The 17,161-nt window shown below is 45.1% G+C and overlaps 1 protein-coding gene across 1 annotated transcript in view; it reads right to left on the reverse strand.

Moving 5' to 3' along the window:
• Window positions 1–17,161, reverse strand: part of tnni3k (TNNI3 interacting kinase) — a 240,655-nt gene that overhangs the window by 160,055 nt on the left and 63,439 nt on the right. The window contains exons 14-18 of the mRNA XM_068038016.1: window positions 15,741–15,797; window positions 13,139–13,231; window positions 12,975–13,032; window positions 2,179–2,373; window positions 713–817 (exon numbers count right to left, since the gene is read on the reverse strand). Of these exons, the coding sequence (XP_067894117.1) occupies window positions 713–817; window positions 2,179–2,373; window positions 12,975–13,032; window positions 13,139–13,231; window positions 15,741–15,797 (508 nt within the window). The remainder of the gene's footprint in view (window positions 1–712; window positions 818–2,178; window positions 2,374–12,974; window positions 13,033–13,138; window positions 13,232–15,740; window positions 15,798–17,161) is intronic.

The following is a 17,161-nucleotide window of genomic DNA, read 5'->3' on the forward strand; positions in this document are numbered from 1 at the left end:
AGATTTGGATCCATCTGTTCCTCTATCCCATTTAGACTCTTATTTTCCAAGCAGTTTGTGTCCTTCTTATTCTTCCTATCACTTCATACTTATCGATATTGAAATAGATTTGCCAACTACACATCCATTCTGCAAGTTTATAAATGTCTCCCAGCATTAATGAGTAATGACCTGAGTGAAACGTATTTGAACAATGAACAAAGAACAGTACAGCACAGGGACAGGCCATTCGGCCCTCCAAGCCTGCGCCGATCTTGATGCCTGCCTAAACTAAAACCTTCTGCACTTCTGGGGACCGTATCCCTCTATTCCCATCCTATTTATGTATTTGTCAAGATGCCTCTCAAACGTCACTATTGTACCTGCTTCCACCACCTCCCCCGGCAGCAAGTTCCAGGCACTCACCACCCTCTGTGTAAAGAACTTGCCTCACACATCCCCTCTAAACTTTGCCCCTCGCACCTTAAACCTATGTCCCCTAGTAACTGACTCTTCCACCCTGGGAATAAGTTTCTGACTATCCACTCTGTCCATGCCGCTCATAACTTTGTAAACCTCTATCATGTCGCCCCTCCACCTCCGTCGTTCCAGTGAAAACAATCCGAGTTTATCCGTTTTTATGGTTTTGAAAGTTGACTTGAATTAACGGGTGAAGCAATTGCAGTGCTGACATTGGCTTCCTCTCCAGTTCCAGAGGCCCAGCTTGGCGTACCTGTTGAGGTCTCGGTGTATGATTGGCTGAGTCAGGTTGTGAAGATATTCCATGCCTTTGGCCACATCAATGGCTATGATTAATTTGGATTGAAGATCAATGATTCTGGGGATTTAAGTGGAAAAGTAACAAGACAGACTGGAAAATGTAAACAACAACAACTTGTGTTTTTAAGGTCGTAAAACATTCCAAGGTGTTTCACAGGAACGCAATCAAACAAAAGATTTGACCCAGAGCCACAAAAGGACATATTAGGTCAGATGAACAAATGCCTGGTCAAAGAAGTGGGTTTTAAGAAGTGTTGTAAAAATAGGAGGGAGCGATAGAGAGGAGGAGAGGTTTAGGGAGGGATTCCAGAGCTTAGGATCCAGGCAGCTAAAGGCACGTCCACCAATGGTGGAGAGATTAAAATCGGGGATGCTCAAGAGGCCAGAATTAGAGGAACACAGAGATCTCAGAGGGTTGTGGGGCTGAAGGAGATTACAGAGATAGGGAGGGGCGAGGCCATAGAGGGATTTGAAAACAAGGAGAGAATTTTAAAATGGAGGCACTGCCGGACCGGGAGCCAATGTCGGTCAGAGAACATAGGGGATGATAGGGAAATGGGACTTTGGTGAAAGTTAGAAAACGAGCGGCAGAGTTTCAGGAAGTGCTGAGGTTTATGGAAGGTGGAAGCTGGGAGACCGGCCAGGAGAGCATTGGAATAGTTGAGTCCGGAGATAACAAAGGTGAGAGTCTTAAAAGCAGTAAAAAAAAGTAAATAATTTGACCAAAAAACACTGAAAATGCAAAGCCCAGAGACAGTGTTACAAAAAGTACATGGGAACGCTGGGCTTTATAAATAGGAGCATTAAAAGCACAAAAGCAAGTAAATTCTGCTAAACCTTTATAAATCACTGGTTCAGCCTTAGCTGGATTATTGTGTCCAGTTCTGGGCACCATACTTTAGGAAGGATGTCAAAGCCTTGGAGAGGGTGCGGAGGAGATTTACTGGAATGGTTCCAGGGATGAGGGACTTCAGTTATGTGGAGAGACTGGAGAAGCTGGGATTGTTCTCCTTAGAGCAGAGAAGGTTAAAGCGAGATTTAATATTTTTGCAAGTTATAAAGTGTTTTGATAGAGTAAATAAAGTCAAACGGTTTCCGCTGCCAGGAGATTCAGTGAAAACAGGACACAGATTTAATGTAATTGGCAAAAGAACCAGAGGGGAATTTTTTTTACACAGTGAGTTGTTGTGATCTGGAACGCGCTGCCTGAAAGGGTGGTGGAAGCAGATTCAATAATAACTTTCAAAAGGGAATTGGATAAATACTGGAAGGGGAAAATTTTACACACTGTGAGGAAAGAGCAGGGGAGTGGGACTTTCAAAGAGCTGGGATGGGGTGGATGGGTTGAATGGCCTCCTTTTGTGCTGTAAGATTTTATGAAAGCAAAACTAGTAGAATGTTAGCAAATAGAAACTGTACCTCTTTTGCTCATGTAAGAGGGAGAACAAGGAGCCTCCGGAGATGAACTGCGTTACGATGGCAAACTGACTGGGATCATCCAAGCAAGCACCAACAAACTGGATGACACAGGGGTGGTTGAGGCGGCAGAGGATCGACACCTCTCGGCAGAACATATCCACATCAGACTTGGAGCAAAAGGTGTTGGCTCGATATCTAATCGAAAAATAAATGGGATGTAATGGAAGTGCACAACCGAACTCACCAGACCAGCATGAAGCGGCAACACCCAATGAACATCAGAAGATATTTTGTGTAACTCATGATAATAATAGACCAGGTGCTCTGCACAATATCATTGCACCAACACATGGCACCAAATGGTTTTTTTTTACAGAAGAACAAGAGGGGCCCATTCAATTCTTTGAGCCAGTTCCACCATTCAATTAAATCCAGACTAACCTGTACTTCAAATTCATTGAATGTGTCAGCCATGGAATCAGTGGGCAACACTCTCACCTCTGAGTCAGAAGGTCATCGATTCCAGCTCCTTATAGAGAATTAACCCAAACTCTAGACAGTAATTCTGGGTGCAGTACTGAGGGAGTGCTGCACTGTCAGAGGGGCAGTACTGAGGGAGTGCTGCACTGTCGGAGGGTCAGTACTGAGGGAGTGCTGCACTGTCAGAGGGGCAGTACTGAGGGAGTGCTGCCCTGTCAGAGGGGCAGTACTGAGGGATTGCTGCACTGTCGGAGGATCAGTATTGAGGGAGTGCTGCACTGTCGGAGGGTCAGTACTGAGGGAGTGCTGCCCTGTCAGAGGGACAGTACTGAGGGAGTGCTGCCCTGTCAGAGGGGCAGTACTGAGGGATTGCTGCACTGTCGGAGGATCAGTATTGAGGGAGTGCTGCACTGTCGGAGGGTCAGTACTGAGGGAGTGCTGCCCTGTCAGAGGGGCAGTACTGAGGGAGTGCTGCACTGTCAGAGGGGCAGTACTGAGGGAGTGCTGCACTGTCGGAGGATCAGTATTGAGGGAGTGCTGCACTGTCGGAGGGTCAGTACTGAGGGAGCACTACACTGTCCAAAGTGGTGTTTTTCAGATGAAATCTGAAACCGAGACCCCATCTTGCCTCTCAGGTGGACATAAAGGATCAGCTGCACTATTTTGAAGAATAGCAGGGGTGTTCTCCCTGGTGTTCTGGCCAATATTTATCCTCAACCAACATCATTTAAAAAAAACGGAATTCTGGTTATTATCATATTGCTATTTGTGGGATCTTGCTGTGCACACATTGGTGGCCACATTTCCTATATTACAACAGTTACTGCACTTCAAAATGTACTTCATTGGCTGCAAAGCATTTTGGGATGGGCTGAGATTATGAAAGGTTATATAATTCTTTCAACTATCATATTTACTTTGTACTTCTTGATTCCCTGACTGAATATAAATCTATCGATCTTTGTGAAATTTTCAAGAGCTTTTTGGGGGAGAGGTTTCCAGGTTTCCACTCCCTTTTGTGTGAGCAAGTGATTCCTGACATCACCCCTGGATGATCTGGCTCTAAATTTCAGGTTATTCCCCCTTTGTTCTGGACTCCCCCCACCAGAGGAAATAGTTTCTCTGTATCGACCCTATCGAATCCTCTAATCATCTTAAACTACTCAATTATATCACCCCTTAATCTTCTAAATGCAAGGAGTGTCAAACCAAGTTTATGAAATCTATCCATGTAATTTAACCCTTTATGTCCTGGTAACATTCTGGTGAATATCCCCCATTTTAAGTTAACCTGTTTAAAACAGATGGGGTAACACAACAAGTTACATTTATACAGAATCGTAAAACATTCCGAGGTGCTTCACAGAGCATTATCAGACACACAGACATATGAAGAGACATTAGGACAGGTGACCAACAGTTTGCTCAAAGAGATAGGTTTTTAGGACCATTTTAAAGGTGGAAAGGTCGAGCGAGACAAAGACGTTTAGGAAAGGAATTGCCGACTTTCGAGCCCAAGCAGCTGAAGGCACGGCTACCAATGGTAAAGCGAGTAAAATCAGGGATGCACAAGAGGCCGGAATTGGAGATCTGCAGAGACCTCGGAGGGTCTGTACTTAAAGTGGATAAAACACCAGGACTGGATGAAATGCATCCAAGGATACTGAGGGAAGTGAGGGTGGAAATCGCAGAGGCACTGGCCATAATTTTTCTTCCTTAGATTCAGGGGTGGTGACAGCGGACTGGAAAACTGTAAACATTATCCCCTTGTTCAAAAAAGGGGGTAAAGATAAGCCCAGCAACTACAGGCCAGTCAGTTTAACTTTGGTGGTGGGAAAACTTCCAGAAAAAATAATTCGGGACAAAATTAATAGTCACTTGCACAATTGTGAGTTAATTAAGGAAAGCCAGCATGGATTTCTTAAGGGAAAATCTTGTTTAACTAACTTGCTGGAGTTTTTTGAGGAGGTAACAGAGAGGGTTGATGATGGCAATGCTGTTGCTGTGGTGTACATGAACTTTCAAAAGGCGTTTGATACAGTGCCACACAACAGACTTGTGAGCAAAGTTAGAGCTCATGGAATAAAAGGGATGGTAGCAACATGGATATGGAATTGAAATGAGTGACAGGAAACAAGGAGTAGTGGTTACTGGATGTTTTTTGGGCTGGAGGAAGGTTTGTATTGGAGTTCCCCAGGGATCAGTGTCGGGACCCTTGCTTTTCCTGATCTATATTAATGATCTAGACCTCAGGGCACAATTTCAAAGTCTGCAGATAATATGAAACTTGGAAGCATTGTGAACTGTGAGGAGGATAGTGTAAAACTTCAAAAGGACATAGACAAGTTGGCGGAATGGGCAGACAGGTGGCAAATGAAGTTCAATGCAGGGAAATGTGAAGTGATTCATGTTGATAGGATGAACATGGAGAGACAATTTAAAATAAAGTGTACAATTCTAAAGGGGGTGCAGGAGCAGAGGGACCTGGGTGTATATGCGCATCAGTCATTGAACATGGTAGGACAGGTTGGGAGAGCAGTTAATAAAGCATACAGTGTCCTGGGCTTTATTAATAGGGGCATAGAGTACAAGAGCAAGGAAGTTATGTTGAACTTATATAAGACACTAGAATGGTTCCAGGGATGAGGAATTTCAGTTATGAAGATTAGATTGGAGAAGTTAGGGCTGTTTTCCTTGGAGAAGAGAAGGCTGAGAGGTGATTTGATAGAGGTATTCAAAATCATGAGGGGTCTGGACAGAGAAGATAGAGAGAAACTGTTCCCACTCGTGAAAGGATCGAGAACGAGAGGGCACAGATTTAAAGTATTTGGTAAGAGAAGCAAAAGTGACATGAGGAAAAATGTTTTCACGCAGTGAGTTGTTAAGGTCTGGAGTGCTCTGCCTGAGAACGTGGTGGAGGCAGGTTCAATTGAAGCATTCAAAAGGGAATTAGACAGTTATATGAAAAGGAAGAATGTGCAGGGATACAGGGAGAAGGCAAAGGAATGGAATTGAGTAAATTGCTCTTTCAGAAAGCCGGTGCGAACACGATGGGCCGAATGGCCTCCTTCTGCGCCGTAACACAAGAACACAAGAAATAGGAGCAGAAGTAAACCAAACTTTTCTGCCCGCTCCCCATATCCCTTGATTCCCTGCGAGACCAAAAATCTCCCTCTATCCCAGCCTTAAATATATTCAGTGCTGGAGCATCCACAACCCTCTGGGGTAGAGAATTCCAAAGATTCACAATCCTTTGAGTGAAGTAATTTCTCCTCATCTCAGTCCTGAATGATTGACCCCTTATCCTGAGACTGTGTCCCCGTGTTTTAGATTCCCTGACCAGTGGGAACAATCTCTCAGCTTCTACCCTATCAAGCCCTTTCAGAATCTTGTATGTCTCAATTAGATCACCTCTCATTCTTCTAAACTACAGAGACTATAGGCTCAATTTACTCAGCCTCTCCTCACAGGACAACCCCCTCATCCCAGGGACCAATTTAGTAAATCTCCACTGCACTGCCTCCAGTGCAAGTATATCCTTTCTTAAATGTGGAGACAAAACTGCACACAGTATTCCAGGTGTGGTCTCACCAAAGCCCCCTGTACAATTTTAGTAAGACTTCTTTATTACTGTACTCCAATCCCCTTGCAATAAAGGCCAACATGCCATTTGCCTTCCTAATACCCTGCTGCACCTGCATGTTAACTTTATGCATTCCTTGTACGAGTACCCCCAAGTCTCTCTGAACATCAACACTTACCAGTTTCACACCTTTTAAAAAATATTCTGCCTTTCTATTTTTATGACCAAAGTGAACAACTTCACACTTCCCTACATTATACTCCATTTGCCATCTTGTTTCTCACTCACTTCACCTGTCTATACCTGATACATTACTCTCTGTCTGTTCATCCAAGTCATTAATATGGAGTGTAATAGCTGAGGCCCCAGCACTGATCCTTGCGGCACCCCACTATTCACTGCCTGCCAACTTGAAAATGCCCCATTTATGCCCACTCTCTGCTTCCTGTCTGTTAACCAATCCTCTATCCACGCTGATATATTATCCCCAAAACCATGAGCCCTTATCTTGCCTATTAATCTTTAATGTGGCATCTTATCGAATGCCTTTTGAAAATCTAGGTATACTACATCTACTGGTTCCCCTTTATCTACCCAACTAGTCACATTCTCAAAAAACTCTAATAAATTTGTCAAACAGGATCTCCCTTCAGTAAAACCATGCTGACTTGTTCTAATCATATTGTGCTTTTCCAAGTGCAATGTTAAGACTTCTTTAATAATAGTTTCCAGCATCTTCCCAATGACTGATGTTAGGCTAACTGGCCTGTAGTTCCCTGTTTTCTCTCTACCTCCTTTCTTGAAAAGTGGTGTAACATTTGCCAACTTCCAATCTGACGGGAGCATTCCTGAATCTAAGGAATTGTGGAAAATCATAGCCAGTGCATGCACTATCTCTGCAGCTATCTCTTTTATAGCCCGAGGATGTAGACCATCTGGTCCTGGGGACTTGTCAGATTTTATTCCCTCAAGTTTCTCCAATAATTTTTCTCAACTGATATCAATATTTTAAATTTCCTCACTCTTTTTAGCCCCTAGATTCCTGCCTATTTATGGTATGGAACTTGTGCCTTCTACTGTGAAGACAGATGCAAAATATTTGTTCAATGCCTCTACCATTTCCTCATTCCCCATGATTATTTCTCCTGTCTCTGTCTCCAAGGGACCAACGTCTACTTTAGCTACTCTCTTCCTTTTAATATACTTATAAAAGCTCTTACAATCTGTTTTTATATTACTGGCTAGTTTACTCTCATATACTATTTTTTCCCTTTTTACCAACTTTTTGGTGGCCCTTTGCTGGTTTCTAAAACACTCTCAATCCTCAGACTTGCTACTATTGTTTGCGACATTGCAAACCTCTTCTTTTAGTCTAATACTCTCCTTAACAATTCTGTGATTCTGTGATTCTATGGTTGTAGGGCTGGTGATGATTACTGAAATAGAGAAGGGGTAAGTATTGGAGGGGTTTGAAAACAAGGGTGAGAATTTTGAATATAGAGGCATTGTATAGGCACAGGGGCTGATGGGTGAAGGTAATTTGGTGCATGTTAGACTACGGCAGCAGAGTTTTGGATGAGATCCAGTTTACAGAGGGTGCTTGTTGGGAGGCTGGCTAGCAGGAATTTGGAACAGCACCTCTGTTAAGGGAGCTTTAATGTGAATACATTCAACATATTGTGGTATCATTTCCCAGTCTATGTTCGACATCTAAAAGATAGGATATTGACATATATATCTAGAACTAGGGGTCACTATTTAAAAATAAGGGGTTGGCCATTTAAGACAAAGATGAGGAGAATTTCTTTCTCTCAGAGGGTCTTGAGTCTTTGGAATTCTCTTCCTCAAAAGACAGTGGAAGCAGAGTCTTTAAATATTTTTAAGGCAGAGGTAGATAGGTTCTTGGTAAGCAAGGGGGTGAAAGGTTATTGGGGTAGGCAGGAATGTGGTGTTGAGGTTACAATCAGATCAGCCATGATCTTATTGAATGGCAGAGCAGGCTCGAGGGGCTGAATGGCCTATTCCTGCTCTTAGTTTGAATGTTCTTGTCTCTATTGCCCTTAAATGGATATTATAGGATATTGACATATTGATCCTTTGATGTCATACCTCTTTCAATCCTTATTGCAAAGGAAAATATTCTCTTATCTACACTAACAATTGAAAGTCACACTCCCCCACCCTCGATCCCAGCTGTCTAAAACTGCTCTGTGTCTATCTCTGGTGTATTTTAACCTATCAATATTTCACAATTCGATATAATGTCAATTAGCTCATCTTATTCAATAATATGTCAACATAAAAGGGAAGCCAGTATCTTCTGCTGGTATGTAAATAGTAAGCAGGTAGTAAGAGTTGGAGTGGGGCCTATTAGGGACTGAGAGAGTAATATATGCTTAGAGGCACAGGGCAGGGCTAATATACTTAGAGTACTTTGTATCAGTGTTCACTAAGGAAATGGAGTCTGATGAAATATCGGTAGAAGCAGAGAGAGTAGAGGCAATGGATGGGATAAAAATTGAGAGGGAGGAGGTACTAAAAAGGCTGTTTATGCTTAGGGTAGATAAGTCAACTGGTCCGGATGGTTTGCATCCCAGGTTGCTAAAGGAAATGGGGATGGAGATAGCAGAAGGGCTTGCCATAATCTCCCAATATTCCCTGTATATGGGGGAGATGACAGAGAATTGGAGAGTGGCAAATTCTTATTCAAGAAAGAGTGTAAGGACAGTCTAGTAACCACAAGCAAGTTAGTTTAACATCAGTGGTGGGTAAGGTTTTAGAAACAATAATCAGGGAAAATATTAATGGACACTTAGAAAGGTTCAAGTTAATTAAGGATAGCCAGCGTGGATTTATTTATTTGTTTACAGATACAGCACTGATACAGGCCCTTCGGCCCACCGAATCTGTGCCGACCAACAACCACCCATTTATACTAATCCTACATTAATCCCATATTCCTTACCACATCCCCACCATTCTCCTACCACCTTCCTACACTAGGGGCAATTTACAATGGCCAATTTACCTATCAACCTGCAAGTCTTTGGCTGTGGGCCGAAACCGGAGCACCCGCTGGAAACCCACGCGGTCACAGGGAGAACTTGCAAACTCCGCACAGGCAGGACCCAGAATCGAACCCGGGTCGCTGGAGTTGTGAGGCTGCGGTGCTAACCACTGCGCCAAAAAGCAGATCATGTTTGACAAATCTAATTAAATTTTTTGATGAAGTAACAGAGAAGGTTGATGAAGGGAATGCAGTGGATGTTGCTTATATGGATTTTAAGAGAGCATTTCATAAGGTACCCCATAAAAGGCTGTGTTAAGAAAATTAAAGCTTATAGAATAGGAGGATCAGTGTCCAATTGGATAAAAAAAGTGGCTTAAGGACAGAAAACAATGAGTTGTTTTAAATGGTTGTTTTTCAGACTGGAGGATGGTAGACAGTAGTGTTCCCAAGGGTCAGTGCTGGAACCACTGCTTTTTTAGATATATATAAATGACTTGGATCTTGGAATACAGAGTAGAATCTCAACATTTACTGAAGACACCAAACTTGGAGGTGCGGCAAAGAGTGAGAATGATATGAACTACCTGCAACAGAACATAGATAGGCCAGCAGAATGGGCAGAGAGGTGGCAGATAGAATTTAATACTGACAAACGTGAGGTGATGCATTTTGGCAAAGGAATGAGGAGATATAATATATACTTAATGGCACAATTCTAAAGAGTGTGCAGGAACAGAGGGACCTGGGGGTGCATGGTCTTTTTACTCATTCGTGGGATGAGGGCATCGCTGGTTAGGCCTGCACCTATTGCCCATCCCTAATTGCCCTTGAGAAGGTGGTGGTGAGCCGCCTTCTTGAGCCGCTGCAGTCCTTGGAGTGTAGGTACGCCTACAGTGCTGATAGGAAGAGAGTACCAGGATTTTGACCCAGCGACAGTGAAGGAACGGCGATATAGTTCCAAGTCAGGATGGTGTGTGACTTGGAGGGGAACTTGCAGGTGGTGGTGTTCCCATGCATCTGCTGCCCTTGTCCTTCTAGTTGGCAGAGGTCGCAGGTTTGGAAGGTGCTGTCGAAGGAGCCTTGGTAAGTTGCTGCAGTGCATCTTGTAGGTGGTACACACTGCTGCCTCTGTGCGTTGGTGGTAATGGGAGTGAATGTTGAAAGTGGTGGATAGGGTACCAATCAAGCAGGCTGCTTTGTCCAGGATGGTGTCGAGCTTCTTGAGTGTTGTTGGAGTTGCACCCATCCAGGCAAGTGCAGAGTATTCCATCACACTCCTGACTTGTGCCTTGTAGATGGTGGACAGGCTTTAGGGAGTCAGGAGGTGAGGTCCTCGCCACAGGATTCCGAGCCTCTGACCTGCTCTTGTAGCCACAGCATTTATGTGGCTGGTCCAGTTCAGTTTCTGGTCAATGGTAACCCTCAGGATGTTGAAAGTGGGGGATTCAGCGATGGTAATGCCATTGAATGTCAAAGGGAGATGGTTAGATTCTCTCTTGTTGGAGATGGTCATTGCCTGGCATTTGTGTTGCGCAAATGTTACTTGCCACTTATCAGCCCAAGCCTGGATGTTGTCCAGGTCTTGCTGAATATGGACACGGACTGCTTCAGTATCTGAGGAGCCGTGAATGGTGCTGAACATTGCGCAATCATCAGCGAACATCCCGACTTCTGACCTTATGATGGAGGGAAGGTCATTGATGAAGCAACTGCAAATGATTGGGCCTAGGACACTACCCTGAGGAACACCTGCAATGATGTCCTGGGACTGAGATGATTGACCTCCAACAACCTCAACCATCTTCCTTTGTGCTAGGTATGACTCCAACGGAGAGTTTTCCCCCTGATTCCCATTGACTCCAGTTTTGCTAGGGCTCCTTGATGCCATACTCGGTCAAATGCTGCCTTGATGTCAAGGGCAGTCACTCTCACCTCACCTCTTGAGTTCAGCTCTTTTGTCCATGTTTGGACCAAGGCTGTGATGAGGTCAGGACCTCAGCGGCCCTGGTGGAACCCAAACTGAACGTCACTGAGCAGGTTACTGCTGAGCATTTGCCACTTGATAGCACTGTCAATGACCCCTTCTATCACTTTGCTGATGATTGGGAATAGACAGATGGGGGTTGAATTTGTCCTGCTTTTTGTGTACAGGACATACCTGGGCAATTTTCCACATTGCCGGGTAGATGCCAGTGTTGTAGCTGTACTGGAACAGCTTGGCTCGGGGTGCGGCAAGTTCTGGAGCACAGGTCTTCAGTACTATTGCCGGAATATTGTCAGGGCCCATCGTCTTTGCAGTATCCAGTGCCTTCAGTCTTGATATCACATGGAATGAATCAGATTGGCTGACGTCTGGCATCTGTGATGCTGGGGCCTTCAGGAGGAGGCCGAGATAGATCATCCATTCTGTACTTCGGGCTGAAGATGGATGCAAATGCTTTAGCCTTGTCTTTTGCACTGATGTGCTGGGAACCCCCATCATTGAGGGTGGAGATAATTGTGGAGCCACCTCCTGCAGTTGGTTGTTTAATTGTTAACCACCATTCACGGCTGGATGTGACAGGACTGTCGAGCTTAGATCTGATCCATTGGTTGTGGGATCACTTAGCTCTGTCTATCGCATGCTGCTTACGCTGTTTCTCATGCAAGTAGTCCCGGGTTGTATCTTCAACAGGCTGACACTTCATTTTAAGATATGCCTGGTGCTGCTCCTGACATGCCCTCCTGCACTCTTCATTGAAGCAGGCATGGTCCCCCGGCTTGATGGTAATGGTATAATGGGGGATATGCCGGGCCATGAGGTTACGGATTGTGGTTGAGTACAATTCTACTGCTGCTGATGGCCCACAGCGCCTCATGGATGCCCAGTTTTACATTGCTAGATCAGTTCAAAATCTATCCCATTTAGCACGGTGGTAGTGCCACACAACACGACGGAGGGTATCCTCAATGTGAAGACGGGACTTTGCCTCCACAAGGACCGTGTGGTGGACTGTGCATAGATCTTTGAAGGTGACAGGACATATTGAGAGAGTGGTTAGCAAAGCATATGGGATCTTGGGCTTCATAAATAGAGGCATACAGTACAAAAGCAGGAATGTTATGCTGAACCTTTATAAAGCTCTGGTTTGGTCTGATTATGTCCAGTTCTGGTCACCACATTTCAGGAAGGATGTGAAGATCCTTGAGAGGGTGCAGAGGAGATTTACCAGAATGGTTTCAGGGATGAGGGATTTTAGTTACAAGGTTAGGTTGGAGAAGCTGGGGTTGTTCTCCCTGGAGCAAAGGAGATTGAGGGGAGATTTAATAGAGTTGTACAAGATTATGACAGGTTTAGGTAAGTTAGACAAGGAAAAAACTGTTCCCATTAACAAATGGCACAAGGACTAGGGGACACAGAGATACAGATTGAAGGTTTTGGGCAAAAGCTGCAGGGGGAATATGAGGAAGAACATTTTTAAGCAATGGGTGGTAATGACCTGGAACTTGCTGCCCACAAGGGTGGTGGAAGCAGAGACGATCAATGAATTCAAGAGGATGTTGGATGGTCACCTGAGAGAAATAGATTTGCAGGGCTGGGGGATCGAGCCGGGAAGTGGGACTGACTGCATAGCTCCGAGGAGAGTCAGCATGGAATTGAGGAGCCGAATGGCCTCCTTCTGTGCGGCAAATGCCTCTATGACTCTAACCTATACTTGCCTATACTTACAATTACAAGCTTACCTTTTAATGGCGACAATCTTATTCCTGCATTTTCCTTTGTAAACTTTCCCAAACGAACCTGTGTTTGCAGACAGATAACAGGTGGTCAGTCTGTGATCATTTGACAAACCCGCTCTCCAGCTTGTTCCATTTCGATTGCCTGCGGGCGGCTTGTATGTTTTTACCTGATCCAATAATTTCATGGAACTCGATGTCCGACAGCTGAAGGTGGAAATGAGAAGGAAGGCCAGCTCTTAGGAGTAGAACATCGGCTTTCTCTGTGTGTGTGTGGGTGGAGGGTGGGGGATTGCAGGGGGTGTGGAGGGTGTGGGGTGGGGGGGCGGGGGGGGTTGTGGGTGGGGGAGGGTGTGTGGGGGGGGCGGTGGAAAGAAAGAGATGTGTGGTTACAAACTTGCCAAGAATTCAATAACAACAACTTGCATTTGAACAGGATTATTAATGCAGTAAAAACATCCCACAGCACTTCACAAGAAACACAATTTGCCACCGAATCATGTGAGCACATATCAGGAGAGGTGAAACAGCAGCCTGAATGATGTGAAAAGGTAAAAAGACACAGAGGGACTTCCCAAACTTAGAGCCCAAGCAGCTGAAGGCACAGTCGAGCTAAAGGAGGTTACAGAGATAGGGAGGGGTGTAGGGGCTGGAGGAGATTACAGAGATAAGGAGGGGTCGCCACATTACCAAAAGGATGTAGATGCTTTGGAGAGGGTGCAGAGGAGGTTCACCAGGATGTTGCCTGGTATGGAGGGCGCTAGCTATGAAGAGAGGTTGAGTAGATTAGGATTATTTTCATTAGAAAGACTGAGGTTGAGGGGGGACCTGATTGAGGTGTACACAATCATGAGAGATATAGACAGGGTGGATAGCAAGAAGCTTTTTCCCAGAGTGGGGGATTCAATTACAAGGGGACACAAGTTCAAAGTGAAAGGGGAAAAGTTTAGGGGGGATATGCGTGGAAATTTCTTTACGCAGAGGGTGGTGGGTGCATGGAACGCTTTGCCAGCGGAGGTGGTAGATGCGGGCACGATAGCGTCTTTTAAGATGTATCTAGACAGATACATGAATGGGCAGGAAGCAAAGAGATACAGACCCTTAGAAAATAGGCGACATGTTTAGCTAGAGGATCTGGATCGGCGCAGGCTTGGAGGGCCGAAGGGCCTGTTCCTGTGCTGTAATTTTCTTTGTTCTTTGTTCTGGGTGTAGGGGCTGGAGGAGGTTACAGAGATAGGGAGGGGTGTAGGGGCTGGAGGAGGTTACAGAGATAGGGAGGGGTGTAGGGGCTGGAGGAGGTTCCAGAGATAGGGAGGGGTGTAGGGGCTGGAGGAGGTTCCAGAGATAGGGAGGGGTGTAGGGGCTGGAGGAGGTTACAGAGATAGGGAGGGGTGTAGGGGCTGGAGGAGGCTACAGAGATAGGGAGGGGTGTAGGGACTGGAGGAGGTTAATGAGATAGGGAAGGGTGTAGGGGCTGGAGGAGGTTACAGAGATAGGGAGGGGTGTAGGGACTGGAGGAGATTAATGAGATAGGGAGGGGTGTAGGGGCTGGAGGAGGTTACAGAGATAGGGAGGGGTGTAGGGACTGGAGGAGGTTAATGAGATAGGGAGGGGTGTAGGGGCTGGAGGAGGGTACAGAGATAGGGAGGGGTGTAGGGACTGGAGGAGGTTAATGAGATAGGGAGGGGTGTAGGGGCTGGAGGAGGGTACAGAGATAGGGAGGGGTGTAGGGGCTGGAGGAGGTTACAGAGATAGGGAGGGGTGTAGGGGCTGGGGGACCTTTTGTTTCATCGTGTCAGCTGGTGCTGGCTCCCCAGTCTGGTTGTTGATCGATATAGGACATTATGAAGGAATTTCCTCACATATCTCTGAACAATGATGTCAGGAGGGCTCAAAGAACAAATTTATTTATTTATTTAGAGATACAACACTGAAACAGGCCCTTAGGCCCACCGAGTCTGTGCTGACCAACAACCACCCATTTATACTAATCCTACATTAATCCCATATTCTCTACCACATCCCCACCATTCTCCTACCACCTACCTACACTGGGGGAAATTTACAATGGCCAATTTACCTATCAACCTGCAAATTTTTGGCTGTGGGAGGAAACCGGAGCACCCGGCGAAAACCCACACGGTCACAGGGAGAACTTGCAAACACACTCAGGCAGTACCCAAAACTGAACCCAGGTCGCTTATATATTTCATTTTCATTCTTCTTTAATCTTTTCCGTTTTCCTAAAGATGCTACTTCCTTTCTGGCAGTCCATTTTCCCCTCCTGGTCCCTGTGTGAGACAATGTGTAACATCAGCCTATTCGACTGTGAGGGCATCACAGATAAGCCCACACGACATACTGGTACTTTGCAGCAAGCATCACTGAGTAGTGATTAGGACTGAAAAACTTGGTTGAAATTTCCCCCTCCACTCATGTAGATCAGAGATACTGAGGTTAACAACTGCTGATCTACTCTCAGCCTGGCTTTGATCTTGGGACCTTTGGTTTGTGCAACTCAGTTACTTGTTGCCATTTACTGAGGGTTGAGCCTAATCCATGCAAATTAAACTGCTGTCAGTGTTGATCTTATCCCTGATTTCTGCGATTCTGTGATTCTATCTTCCTGTTTGTTATTAATGAATGGAATCTCACTTGAGTGAAAGTGAAGGGCCGGTGATTTCTTTCACTTGATGCCGTCGAGTCTGAGCATTTTGCATGAAGAGGTCTCAATACTGAAACATGCTCTCACTCCAGTGTGCACTGTCTCACCTTTTGTCATGCTTTTAATCTTCCCAAGTGGTGATGGAACAGAAACATAGGAACCATCTGCAAGAGCAAGAACTGCGGTTTAAAATTAATATTACTTTTGAATCTATTATATACACAATTTAATTAGGCCTAAAGTTAAAGGAAGAACAAGCATTTATACAGTGCTTTTCATAGAATCCTAGGTGCACAGAGCACGGAGGGAGGCCATTCAGAAAATCGTGCCTGAGCCAGTTTTTTAAATTAGTCCCACTCCCCTGCTCTTTCCCCATGGCCATGAAAATTGTTTCTTTGAATATTTATCCAATTCCCTTTTGAAAGTTACTATTGAATCTGCTTCCACCGCCCTTTCAGGCAGCGCGTTCCAGATCACAACAACTAGCTGTAAAAAGAAATTCTCGGCTTCCTTCACCTGTTTCTTTTGTCAATTCACTTATATTATCACTCCCAGCTTCAGTGTAACAGAGCCCATGAAGTAATTTATGAAGTATTCAGAACACAATGTCTCACGTAAGATGTGATTCTGCGATGGACAGCACTTAGTGTAATTCTTAGCACATTCAGGATTGTTCACTAACAACCAATTTAAGATTATTAGTTGGGCTCACTATGTGGCTCACTTATGCTTGTTCGAAGCTACATATATTCATACACAGGGACCTGTCCTCTGCAGGCTAAAGGAATATGTCCAGTCATTGAGCCTTTTTTGAATTAAACAAAAGTGTGGGGGACAATAGTTCCCTGGTGCATTCCCCATGGCAACACCTTGACCAATCAGAGTTGACCTGCCGACCAATCAGCACCCTTTTCTCCCTTTGAAATTTGGCATTTTTGCATGTGTCCTGACAAGTGCCAAAGCTTGTAGGGTATGACTCTTTTTTCAGCAATACTTTTTGATGTGTAGTCACTGTCATGATGTGGGAAACATATCAACCAATGTGCACACAGCAAACTCCTAAAAACAGCAATGTGATAAATGATCAAATAATCTCTTTAATCTGTTGGTTGAGGGCTAAATATTGGCCCCAGGAGACTGGGGGGAGCTTGCCTGATTCTTTTTAAACAGTGAATTGGGATCTATTATATCCATCTAAGATGGCAGAAAGGGTCCCTTATTAATGCACAAGATGGCACGGAGTCAGTGTCACACTCCCTCAGTACCGCCTCTCTGAGAGTGCAGCACTCCCTCAGTACTGACCCTCTGACAGTGCAGCACTCCCTCAGTACTGCCCCTCTGACAGTGCAACACTCTCTCAGTACTGACCCTCTGCCAGTGCAGCACTCCCTCAGTACTGACCCTCTGACAGTGCAGCACTCTCTCAGTACTGATCCTCTGCCAGTGCAGCACTCCCTCAGTACTGACCCTCTGACAGTGCAGCGCTCCCTCAGTACTGACCCTCTGACAGTGCAGCGCTCCCTCAGTA

Source organism: Heterodontus francisci, chromosome 8, assembly GCF_036365525.1.
Source record: "Heterodontus francisci isolate sHetFra1 chromosome 8, sHetFra1.hap1, whole genome shotgun sequence".
NCBI lineage: Eukaryota > Metazoa > Chordata > Chondrichthyes > Heterodontiformes > Heterodontidae > Heterodontus > Heterodontus francisci.